This window comes from Gracilinanus agilis, chromosome 2, assembly GCF_016433145.1.
Source record: "Gracilinanus agilis isolate LMUSP501 chromosome 2, AgileGrace, whole genome shotgun sequence".
Taxonomy (NCBI): domain Eukaryota; kingdom Metazoa; phylum Chordata; class Mammalia; order Didelphimorphia; family Didelphidae; genus Gracilinanus; species Gracilinanus agilis.
This window is the reverse complement of record NC_058131.1, coordinates 506600677-506613792: the sequence shown is the minus strand read 5'-3', so window position 1 is coordinate 506613792 and position 13116 is coordinate 506600677. Positions and strand designations below refer to the sequence as shown.

The 13116-nt window shown below is 35.3% G+C and overlaps 1 protein-coding gene across 3 annotated transcripts in view; it reads left to right on the top strand.

The window, feature by feature from the left end:
• Window positions 1-13116, top strand: part of UNC79 (unc-79 homolog, NALCN channel complex subunit) — a 310022-nt gene that overhangs the window by 160462 nt on the left and 136444 nt on the right. For all 3 annotated transcript variants that reach the window (XM_044662137.1, XM_044662136.1, XM_044662138.1), the window contains exons 18-21: window positions 1312-1391; window positions 1484-1632; window positions 9772-9929; window positions 12896-13077. In XM_044662137.1, the coding sequence (XP_044518072.1) occupies window positions 1312-1391; window positions 1484-1632; window positions 9772-9929; window positions 12896-13077 (569 nt within the window). The remainder of the gene's footprint in view (window positions 1-1311; window positions 1392-1483; window positions 1633-9771; window positions 9930-12895; window positions 13078-13116) is intronic.

Below are 13116 nucleotides of genomic sequence, written 5' to 3'. Positions count from 1 at the left end.
CACCGGATTGCCAAAATGGGCCATGACCAAAAAAAAAAAAAAAAAAAAAAGTAAGAATGCTTGGGCTAGACTCTCATAGAGAGAGTAATTACTGTCTTTCAATTGTTTTGCTATTTTCCTTAGGCACCTGGGTGGGTTCTTTCAAGTTACTTGATGCTGTTTCTCTTTTGCCCTGACATTATAGCACTAAGGTAAACATAAGATTTATAATCACTAGTTATAGTTTTATTTATATCAAATGGTAGACTTTGAGTAGAACAAAAATTAAAAACAAAATTAACTTCCCAAGTACATGGTGAATACTCTTATCGATATTTATTATTGATTTTACTTATCTTTTTTGAAGCAACCCCAATTCTTTCCCATAGCCGCAACCCCTATTGATTCTCAGGTATTTTTCATGGGGCAGATATTAAAACTGCCTCCTTGGCTTTTCCTTTTCCTTTTTTTCTTTCACCAAAAACTTATGGAGCACCTACTGTGTTTGATGCAATTGACTTGGTCTAGGCATACAAAGATAGATATGACATGTTCTGAAAGACCTTTTAATTGGTAGGGGCAGAGAGGGGTGGGGAGAAGAAATGAGAATATTAGACAGAAATACAGACCTTGTAGTCTGGGAAAATTTTATCTTCCTATCTGCTGGTACCATTTTTCATCTTCTCTATACATTATGCATATGTGTTATATATACTTGTACCTAGTGAGTAGCCAACCTGGCCTTTGAACTAAATCTTTTGAGTCTAGTGCTGTTGTCACTAGGACATCTTACTTCTTGGAAAAAATAATTTAAGAAATATTTCAAGAAGGTAGTACTTCAAGTACAAAATGCTTCTGAGCATTTTGCACTTATTTCCCTCCCATTCTTGTAAATTTCTATTAAGTAGAATCTAACTAATTATGTTTATTTTAATACCACTCCTTTACAAATTTCTCAAGATACATATAAACCTTAATTCCTAGTACTTTGTGTTTGTTTTCTACACTTATCGTATTTTACTTTTATTGTATGTTTGTGTACATGTTTAATTCTCTCTACAAGGCTTTTGAGGGCAGAAATGCTATCCTCCTAATTTTGCACATTTCAGTCTTATATATAGTAGGCATTTAATAAATCAAGTTATTTCATGGCCTTTTTTTCTCAGTAGGAAATGAAGAGTATAGACCAGATGATCTCCAGATGGACTTATCACTTTAAATAGTTTAAAACCTATGGAATATCAGTTTAATGGATGTCAAACTTACTGAGTCATCTCCTGGTGGGTTCAAAGGAGAGTTACATTAATCCTTTGTATAATTATTTCTTGACAGTGATAAAGAATGATACTGAAAGAAAATTTTGTTACCAGCAACTTCCAGTGACTCTAAGGCTAATATATACCATTTTCCAGGTAAGGTTTTTTATAATGTTGCAACATATGCATATATTTATCATAAAGTGAAATAGTTGAGCAAAGCAGTAAACATGTGATTATTTGCATAGGAAATGGCAAAGTTTGAAGAGCCCGACATTCTTTTTAACATGCTCAACTGCCTGAAGATTCTCTGTCTTCATGGAGAGTGTTTGTACATTGCAAGGAAGGATTATCCACAGTTTTTAGCATACATTCAGGATCATATGTTAATTGCCAGGTAAGTTTTCCATCAGAGGATTATTGTAAATCTTTGCATTTTAGACTTTGACCCTAAAAATGTTTTGAATGTTACTTATTTTAATGTGACTCATTTGATTCTTATTTCTTAGTCAAGGTAGCATTACTGAAAACCATATCCTTCCTTATTTTTTTTTCTTGATATTAATTCTTAGTGGAAAGGGAAGTAATATGAATTCAAGTTAATTCAAGTCCATAGATATGTAAAAATAAATGCAATTAAATTGAACACATTTATTAAACATATATGTGTCAAGCATATGCTGAGGGTGTAAAGATAAAAATTCAAGTAATTCTTGCTCTCCATGAATTTACATTCTACTTGAGGAAAATTATATGTACATAAAAAGTAAATATAAAATAGAATAAATGGAAAATGATTTCTGAAGGGGAAACATAGGGTAAAAGATAGTATGTTTTAGAGCAGTGATGGGCAAACTACGGCCTGCAGGCCAGATGTGGCCCCCTGAAATGTTCTATCCTGCTGTGCGACATTATTCCTAATCTGATGAATACAACGAGTAGGATACAATACAATGAAATTTCGAAAGATAGAAACAGACTGACAGATGAGCATTTCCTTTCCTTTGGCCCCCTCTTTAAAAAGTTTGCCCATCACTGGGTTAGAGGAAAAAACCAATGGATTTTGAGTCAAGAATCTTGGATTTGAATATTACCTATTGCACTTTTTGGTGATCTGATCATGAGCAAGTCACGAAAACTCTCTGACCCTTCATTTCTTTATTTAGAACATGAGAATAGCAATGCTTGTGCTGATTTCATGTTAAGAGTTAAGGAATCATTTTATAAATTTCAAATAAATATGAATTGTTATGACATGATTTTAGACAATTCACTTTGTCTCCCTGAATTTATTTTCTTCACATTAAAAAAATGAATAGGTTAGATTATAGATTTGCTTTAAGACAGCTTCTTGCTTTAATGTCCTATGATTTTGTGAATAGGTTACCTTGTAGTAGCTATCCATCTTGGCAATCTATTTAGCTCAAACCTGTTCCTGAATTCTTTCTTGCTGTTTGCCAATGCATAAATATTTTGTTTAGGATTTCTGGACAGTGAATCCAAACATATGAATAATAGATTCTTGGCTAAAGATAGATTACTTCAAAAGAAGGCTATTAAAGTGTATTTGTTTGAAATTTTGCAGATCAGGCAAAATGGCTTTTGACTGGAAGGAGATGAGGAAAAAGAAAACTTATGCATTTTAATGTTAGATACTATATAGAGTAGCTACAATGTAGAAAGAATAGTAATAGAAAAAATCCAAGAAAAAAAGTTAGCAATAAAATACATTGCCTTAGATATATTTACGTAAATTCCCAAGATATAAATAATAAGCAGGATGAACTAGAAGAGGAGGCAAATTTGATGTTATAGGTAGGTATCAGTAGACCTTGATGAGATAAAATACATGGTTGTATTATAACTTTGAAAGGATACTTCTTAATAAATAGGATAGATAAAAGGGCATGGATAACAGAGTAGTACTATACTATGTATGGCAATAAGAAGATAAACTCATATGAAGAAATCTGTGTATGAAAGGGTAGAGGCATGGTTGGAAAGAATTTAGGTGAAGATTTTAGATGAAGAAAGCAGAATGATATTGAAGTGACCTATACTACAGACCACCTGGACAGAAAAAGGAAATAGATGAGCTTGGGAGATATTGTAAGTTTGGTAATGGAGGCATATCAAAATAGTGATAAGGGAATTTAATTTTTCAAACATTTATTTGGTCTGTCTTTTAGCCAAAAATAGAGCAGCTAATAGTTTCTTGGCTTCTCTTAATTATAATTTCATTCTTTAAAATGTAGATTAACCAGCAAGGAGGATTGCTATACTGGGCCTTATTCTGATCAATAAGGAGAAACTGGAAGCTGAAGAGGAAATGATGGGAACTTTGGCGATAAGTTTAGAATTTGTGATAAAGGAGAGGAAAGCAAACATGTTCCCTAGATTGATATGATAGATTCTACAATCTTATAGGTGGCATGGGGAAATATCAAGAATAATATTGTGAAGATGTGAAAAGAAATAATTCCATTGAGAATGCAAAAAGGAGGTTTTCTAAGGAGCCAGATATTAACGTATAAGGAATTAATCAAGCATTTATATTTTAAAGACTTGTATAGAAGATAGAAGCATGAACATGTCACTAAAATGAACATAAAAAGAGCATGCTTCAGTATAATGATAAAGCTCAGAATATTGAAGGAATACTGAGGATAATAAAAACAAGTTTTTGGTTTGTTTTAGCTGAATAATACCTGCATGTTTCCCACTACCACTCACATAGAGTCCCCTCAGGAAAAAACCAACATGCTATGTCCAAAGTACTCAGTGGGGCTGCATCTGTTCAAACCATTAAGACACCACTGAGGTATTTATTTTTACTAGTAAGTCACAGATTCCACTTAGTTTAAAACAAAGGCATTAAATGAAATTGCATAGTAGGAAGGCAAATATTGTATCAGTTTTTTAATAAATGAAAGATAATAGAATTTGAAAACTGTAATTTGGTGAGTGCTATTCTTTATCTAGAAGATGAAGAAATATAAAGTAGATAATTTGTAAGGAGCCAATTGAATGCCCAAAAAGTAATCATTACTAGTTTAACGTTAACTTGGAAACAGATTTCTAGTAGATTGCATTTAGTCCTCCAGCATTTTTAACAATGACTTGAATAAAGGCATAGATGGCATGTTTTTGAAATTTGAAGATGACACAAAAACTAAAAGGAAAGGTTAACATGGGATGAACTCTGTATAGAAAATTATCTCAACAGGCTAGAATGTGGGGCTGATTTGATTAAAATGTGAATTAATTTGAAATTTTATATGAATAAAACTTTATTCACAGGCTTAAAAAATCACCATCACCAGAACAAAATGGGGGGAGATTTAACAAGTAATTCATCTGAGAAAGTCCTTGTGGATTGAGTAGGCTGCCAGCTCAGTATGTACCTACATCACGCTATGGTATCCAAAAGTAATTCATGCAAAACTCAAATAGCATTAAGACAGGCACTATATCAAGAATAAAGGAAGTTATATTCATGCTGGATTTTGCAGGAATATAATTGGAGCATTAGGTAGTGTATTGAATAGAATGTTGGACTTAGAAAGAACTGCTTCCAAATAATGCCTCAGATATAAGCTCATTGTGTGATGCTAGGCTAGTCACTTAACCTCTGTACCTGTTTTCTCATCTATAAAATGAAGAGATAGACTCAATGGCCTCCCAGGTTCCTTTCAGCTCTAATCTAGGGTCCTACACATTTTGGGCATCTATGTTTTTGCATGTTGGGAGTGTCCATAAGATGGTAATTAGGATAATGAAGGATCAGTTGAATGAACTGGGAATGTATTGTCTAGAGAGGTGGAAACTTTTTGGTTTTGTGATTTTTGACTTCAAATATTAGAAGGAATGTCATGTAGAAGAGGAATTTCACTTTGTTGTTTATGCTGTTTGGCCCCCAAGAATAGAACTAGAAGCAACATGTGGAAGTTGTGGAAAGATAGGATTTGGTTTGAGGGAAGGAAAAACTGGATAACAACTAGAACTCTCTGAAAGGAGAATGAATTACTTCAGGAGGGAGCACTTTTGCTGGGTGATCATTAAGCAGGGGTTGCATGATCATTTACTGGTTATATCATAGAGGGTATTGGTTGAATAGATAGCATTTTGAACTCCTTTTTCAATTCTTAACTTATGTGCTTCTATGTAGTGTATCATAGTGTTCCCTACTCTCCTGGGAACATATAAATAGGCTATACCTTTCTGGGCCACTCTAAAACAGGTATGGGTAGTAGGAGGCCCATGAACTTACTGGTAAGGATAAGAGGGCAGGTTTGCATTCTCTGCAGAGTGAATTCTCAAGGTCATGTCTTTTTTCTTTAGCTTTTTTTCTACCTGTGCACTCACATAGTACTTCACACTGCAGTATGATAGCTCATTCAGGGTGATATAAACAACTAACAATAAGATTACAAGTGTCAGAGACATCGTTGATGTGGGCTTTAACAGCTAATTGTTAATGGCTCCCAGCTGGGATAGCAGCTGGTGAGACGGCACCTCAGCTGTGTGGCCTACATGATTATTGCCTGTATGCTGGTGCCCTCTCTGTCTCTCTGCCTTTGACAGCTACCCTTCTGCTGCTTGAGAATCCATTGTGGACATGGCTTAGAGGTGGTGTGGTGCAGTGGGAAGAACATTGGAATTGGAGTCAGAGGACCTGGGTTTGAAGCTTCCACTCTACTACTTACTCCCTATGATGTGGGCCTCAGTTTCCTCATCTGTAAAATGAGAGGGCTGAACTAAAAGATCCCTAAGGTCTGTTCCAGCTCTAAAATCTTACGAGTACATGTGATTTTTGTCATATTCCTTTTTTTCCCCTAAACTTAAACCATTGACAATAAGTATTATTTGCAGTTGGACACAAAGCACTTGCCCTTTCTTTTATTTGAAATTTCTAGGGGTCAAACTTATTAGGAACCAGGAAAGCATTTTCAGAAGAGGGGAAAATTGAGCTGTACAATGAAGGATGTATATAGTATTTGAGTAGATGGAGATGAAAGGGGAGGGCATTCTAGAAAGGGGCAACAGCATGAACAAAGGCAGGGAGGCAGGAAAGTACATTTGTCTATTAGAATCTTTTTGGGGGAGTAAGGGGAAGCTAGGTGGTGCAGTAGATAGAGTACTAGGCCTGGAGTCAGGAAGACCTAAGTTCAAATCTGGGCTAAGACATTTACTTCCTATGTGACTCTGAGCAAGTTATTTAACACTGTTTGCCTCAGTTTTCTCATCTCTGAAATGATCTGGAGAAGGAAATGGCAAAAATACTTCAGAATCTTGGCCAAGAAAATTCCAGATGGTGTCACAAAGAGTTAGAAATGGTTGAACAACAAAAATAATTTTTAATAGTGTCAAAGCATTTTGATGATATTACTAATAATATTATCTTAGATAAACTAGCATTTTTTTCCTAAGGAATTTGGAACAATCTTTACCATCTTTCTGCAACACAAGGCAGAGGAAGTATTAACTTCAACTTGCCAATGAAAAAAATGGGGTTAGAAAAAAGTCAAATATCTACTATGAAAAATATTGGTAGACAACATCAATACTTTTTGCCACAGAATGGAGTCCGAGAATTCTTTGTCAGAAAAAAAAGAGTTACTCATTCTGTTCTGAAGTACTCCTGAGTATTCCTCTTGGCCATAAAAAGGTCACTGAGACTGAGATTGAATGACTTGCCCAGAGACACATAGCTAGTAAGATTCTGTGGACAGATTTGAATTCAGTACTTCCTGAGTCTTAGTCTAACATTCTATACATATATATTGTACCACTTTGCTGCTTTATGGATAGTACTTGTAGAAAAAACAAAGATGAATAATAATGAATTACATTTACAAATTAATAAAGTGCTTTTTTTTTTCAGAAAAGCCCTATGAAGCTTTATATGTATTATTGTCCATTTTTCAGAGATGAAGAAACTGACCCTCAGAGGTTAAGTGCCTTGCTTAGTTAACATCTGAGCCAGGCCTGGAAGCTAGGCCTTTTGATCTGAAATCAATTGTTCTTTTCACTATTCCACATCCCTATTTGAAAAAAAAACCAACTTTTAATTTTAATTTAATTAAAAATAGTTGAATAAGAAAAGATAAGTCACAAATAATTATAATGAGATACAGGATAAGTGGCATAAAAGAGGTAAAGAGCAAATTGCCCCAGAAGATCAATTAATTGACAAGCATTTAGTGAACTCTTCCTAGAAGTACCTAGTATGATGCTAAGCTCTGGGTATTAAAAAAAGTCAAAATCACAAAAATAATTCCTGACCCGAAGGAACTTATATACTAATGGAGGAGAGAGCATGCAGATAAGTAAGTGCTTATGATTACATACATATATGTATCATACATATATATGTATAAAAGGAAAGGTAACTTTTGACGGGGAAGAGTCAAGTGTATGGATCATAGGAAACATGCATTGCAAGGGGTTGTATAGTCCCTAGTTAAAAACCTCTACTGAACTTAAAACTTCTCTCTTACCAAAATAGTCACTTGATTTTTGGATAGCTTTTATTGTGATGAGAAAAGAGAATGGGTGATATAACAAGGTATTTTAGATCTTAGAAAAGAGAAGCTTATCATATAATTATTGTGACTGAACAATGGCGTGGAAGTGGCATTGGAGATCGAGGAATATGCTTTCTGGCCTTATAAATTAGGCTAGTGGGAGCAACAGTCTAGATGTCAGGAGGTACAAAGTAATATTTCAGTCAAGGTGGGTCAGTAGAAATCCTGGTGTGAAAAGTGTTATGATGCGGGGGAATTTGCTCACAAAAGAACTTATGTCCCATATTAAGCACAGGCAAAGGAAGCTGAAGTATAACAGAAGAGCTGGTATGAATAGGGCTGAGAGCTGAGGAGAAGAGCATATGTGAGGAGTGCTGAGTAGGCAGAATTTCGTCATCATATGAGCATGGAGGACTAATAGGCCTGTATTAAAACTGGAACATTAGTGTGGAGGAAAGGCCAAGTGCAAACACTGGTCTTGGGCTTGGAAGATTTGAGTTCAAGTTCTGGTTCAGACACATTCTGGATTTGTCATCCTGGGGAAATCATTTAACCTTCTGAGTCTCAGTTTCCTCTTTTATAAAATGAGGACAATATAATTGTACTACAGACTTTATAGGTGTTTGCATCAACTTAACAGCATAATATAAACATTATTATTAGGATGTTGGAATGGTAGTGGCTGCCTCTGTAAACTATTAACCAAATTTTCTGTCCATTATACATTGTTGTAGTTCATTAAATTAGTTCATAAAATGTTTATTAAATGTCTTCAATGATAGAGTGCTGGATTTGGAGTCAGAGAAGCTGACTTTTAACTCATAATTTTCTATATAACATGTTTGCACTAGGCCCATGATGGAGAACCTATGGCATGGGTGCCAGTGGGGGCTGCTCCCTTCCCCCTCTCCATGTGTGCCTGAGGACATTTCTCACATCACCCAGTCCTCTGCCCAGTGGGAGCGCTTCCTCCCTCTCCTGTCTGGGGCAAGGCAGGGGGCTCACATGTGGGGTGAGGGTTGCAGTTTGAGCACCCGATCTCTAAAAGATTCACCATCACTGCACTAGATGCTAAAAGAGAGGAATAAATAAAATCCAGACTTTCTCAAAGAGCTTACAATTTAATAGTAGTTTTAAGAATGAACAGATAAATATGTTACAGATTAGGATGTTACAAATATATAAGAAGGATGCAGAATAATATGTGTTTAGGTGAGAGAATCCTTTCATATAAGGATTGTAGATTAGTTGATAAAGTCCCTTCTAAACCTCAAATTCTATGATTCTGTAAAAGAGGAAGAGGATCTGGTGGTTGAAGGGAGTCAGGGAAAGCTTCTTGGAGCAAGTAGTATTTTAATCACAGAATCTAAGAACTAGAAAGACTTTATAGTTCATAAGATCATAGAATCCAAATCCAACCAAAATCATGGGTCAGCATTGGGATAATTTTGAACCACTGAAAAGGTTAATTGTGTATTCTTTACAGTTAACTAAAGTGTTACCTTAAGAAGTTAATCTTCTTAGCATAAAACAGCTCATAGTCACTATTATATAGAGAGAATTCAAGGTGTTGGATGTCTTTATTCCCACAAGGACATTTTCCTTCCTGATGCAAATATACATTGTGTCTGATAAGACTGTACCTATTTTTTACTCCAAATTCCTATTAACTTCATGAATCTAACCAAGAATGGCCTTTATACAGTATATTCACTTAACAAACATTTCCTAAGTACCTAAGTACTCAGCACAGGGAAGAGATAAAAAGAACCTGTTCTCAAGAAGATTGCAATCTAGTTGTGTTGTGGAGTTAGGAGGAAAACACAAATAATTGTGATAAAGAGAGGGAAGTAAAAGGGATGTACAGATAAAGTGCTACCTCACAAGGTTGTTATGAGGATCAAATGAGATAACATGTGAAGTGCTTTTGCAAGTGTTAAAGCACTATATTAATGTTAGCTATGAGAAAATTTTTGGTAACAAGGGTATGTTTTCCTTTGTTTTTGCAGCCTTTGGAGAGTTATCAAATCTGAATTCTCCCAGCTATCTTCACTAGCTGTTCCTCTCCTTCTTCATGCTTTGTCACTTCCTCATGGTGCTGATATCTTCTGGACAATCATAAATGGCAATTTCAATAGCAAAGACTGGAAAATGAGGTTTGAAGCAGGTACTTTTCTACTAACTTGAGGTTTATCCTGGGGGCAGAGGACATCAAAAGGAACAAGTTAGCTGCTGCTTCTTCTTCAAGCAGTGAGACAGTTTATTGAATCTAATCATTATATTTATTATTGGTCCTCTTCTCCCTCATTTTCAAAGAACCTTCATCTGTTTACTGATTTGTTTGGTTTCTCCTCTGACCTCTGAAGTAGGTGGAACTTCTATGTTATCTTGTCATTATTCCTTTGCAAGGCACCCAGTACAAGATTTTCTATGGCCATAAAGTCAGTTTGATTTAGTTTTATTCAACTCAATTCACTGTAATTCAGCAAAAATTTATCCAACATATATGTACAGGACTCTTTCTAAATATTGTAAATATAAAGATGAGTCTCTACCCTCAAGGAGCTTATAATCTAATAGGGAAGGATGAGACAGAGATAAGAGATTGGATATAAACAATTAATTTTGATACAAGATAGAATATGATAATGGCAAAAGAGGTCTATATAAAGGGAAATTTATATACATTTTCCCATTTGATCCCTATAACCCATACTTTTAAGGTATTATTATCTCAGTTTTCCATAAGAGGAGATTTGAGGATTATAGAGATGGAGTACCAAGGTAACACAAATAATAAATAGCAGGATCAGGCATTAAACTCGTGTCTTTTACTTTAGGTTCAGTGGGTCCCCAGCAACATTTCATTTAACAAAGTCGTGGGAATGATTTTTTAGAACTGTCAAAGGTACCTTGGGTTATAAAGATAAAAAAAGAGGAAAGTCTCATATCTGAAGGAGCTTATTGTCATTATTGCTTGATATTGTTATAAAATATTTTTATCTGTATTAACTCATTTGATTCTTACCTTCAGTCTGTTTTGGAAGTGTAAGGTTAAAAAATTTAAATAAGAATAAAATAAGTAATAATTGCTATGGGAGTTCAGAAAAAAAGAGAAAAGATTGGAATTGGTATAATCAGGAAAGGCTTTTCCAGGTTCTTGCAAGATGGGTTGGATTTAAGTAGGCAGGTAGGAAGGGGGCAAGGCAAGAATGTTCTCCAGGAATGGAGATTAATTCGAGAAGAATCATATTATTCAAATTTTATATGGGATCAAATGACAAATATGTAAAAGTCTTCTGTAATCATAAAGTAATATAAAAATATGGGTTATTACATAACAGCCCGTATTTCTATAGCTCTTTGAGATTTAAAAAAAAGCTATCTTTACTACAACCTGAAAAGGTGGAGAGTCTTATTAGTTCCACTCTGACTGAGGAAACTGTATATCCTATAATCTATGAAGTCCCTATAGAGTCAATTAGCTATCAGTAAGTACTTACTATTATTTGCTGTCTTCCAGGTAATGAAGCTATAGTGACAAAAACTCAAAAGTTTCAGTATCCAAGGAATTTATATTCTACTGTGGGAAAACAACTTGGACACATATAAATAAATAAATATAAACCTTATACAATGTAAATAGAGTGTAATTTAGGTAGAATGGGACACAAACCATTCAGGGATTCAGAAAAAGTTCTCCCTGGTGGTGGCTTTTGATCTGAGATTTAAAGGAAGCCAGGGTTCCCAGGGGTAGAGGCGAGAAGGTATGCATTCTAGAGAGGGGACAGGCTGTGAAAAAGTGCAGACACGTGTAGATGGACTATTATGTATGAGGAACAGTAGGAGGCCAGTTTGACTGGATTTTAGAATGCAGGAAGGAGAATAATGTGTTGTAGGGCTGGAAAAGTATACTGACCCGTTGACTGTGCCATGCCATACTTTGTGGTCCAGTGTAGACACAGGCCTAAAATTTGCTTTGAATAAAATTTGTTCATATATTCTCCCATGCCTTGGGTAAGCCTCTGCATTTCTCTCCCTGCCCCATTTCAGGGCACACCAGCTTCTTATTTCCTTCAAAATCCAAAGTGTCACCTCCTCCATTGAACATCTTGGACCTTTCCTTTTTCATATGACCTTTGTCTTCCTCAGATCCCATAGGGGAGAGATCATTTCTTCCTCGACCTTCCTGAGAGCTTTCTCCTTTACCTCACTCTCTGGTATTCTAGTTGTTCTGGCCTTCCCTCAATCTCCAGACCCTGTGAAGTTGGGAGTACCTTGCAGAGACCTTTTATTTTATCAAGCAACTAAATGAATTAGTGTGAAATTTGTTGAATTCCTAGAAACATACATTTTGTTCCCCCCATCCCATAATTGGGTTTATCATGCTAGGAAGATATTTTAAATATCCAGAAGCTGAAAAAACAACTAAAAAGGCAGAAGTGGATGCCTTTAAACACATCTCAACTAATTCAATTCAATTCATTTTAACAAATATTTATGATATTCTGTATGCTTAACACTATGTTTTGTATATGAGAAATATTTTGTTAAGATTTGTTCTCTGCTCTTGTAAAACTTAATAGTTTAATAAAGAGATTTGACATGTAGACAAATAACTATAAAGCAATTATGCAGTAATCATAATTCAAATTTATATATTACTTTAAGATGTACAAAGTGCTTTCCGTACATCCATGCTGTGAGGTAGCTAGAACATGCTTGATATTAATTTTAAAGTATAAGATCAAGGCAGGACTCAAATCTAGTTCTCTTAAATATAAGGTTAGTGCTCTTTCTACTATATCATAGTTATCAGAGGAGTATTACTTGAGGTCTCAGGGGTAAAGGATAATTATCGAAAAAAATGTGGAATGCTTTGTGAATCTGGGTCACATAAGTTAAGCTGAAGAGCAAAAATAAAATAAAAAACCAGAAATCCTTGGGAGTAAAGAGATTACTCTGTTATTTCTTATTCTACAGCTGAATTAGAAAAGTAGAAAAAGGCAAACTTTTTTTTTTAAAGCCAGTGTTTGGGGATTGCTTTGGGTAATATCTGGTCTCTGTGTGCAGTTCTCATCCTATGTGAATCAATGCCAACATTCTCTTTGTCCTGTTCCCCTTACATTGCAGTGGAGAAAGTGGCAGTCCTGTGCCGGTTTCTGGACATTCATTCAGTGACTAAAAACCATCTGCTGAAGTACTCTTTGGCGCATGCCTTCTGCTGCTTTCTGACAGCTGTAGAGGATGTCAACCCTGCGGTGGCTACAAGAGCAGGGCTCTTGCTTGATACCATAAAGAGGCCAGCTTTACAGGTACCTTAATTGGCACACGGATTCTCCACTCTTGATCAT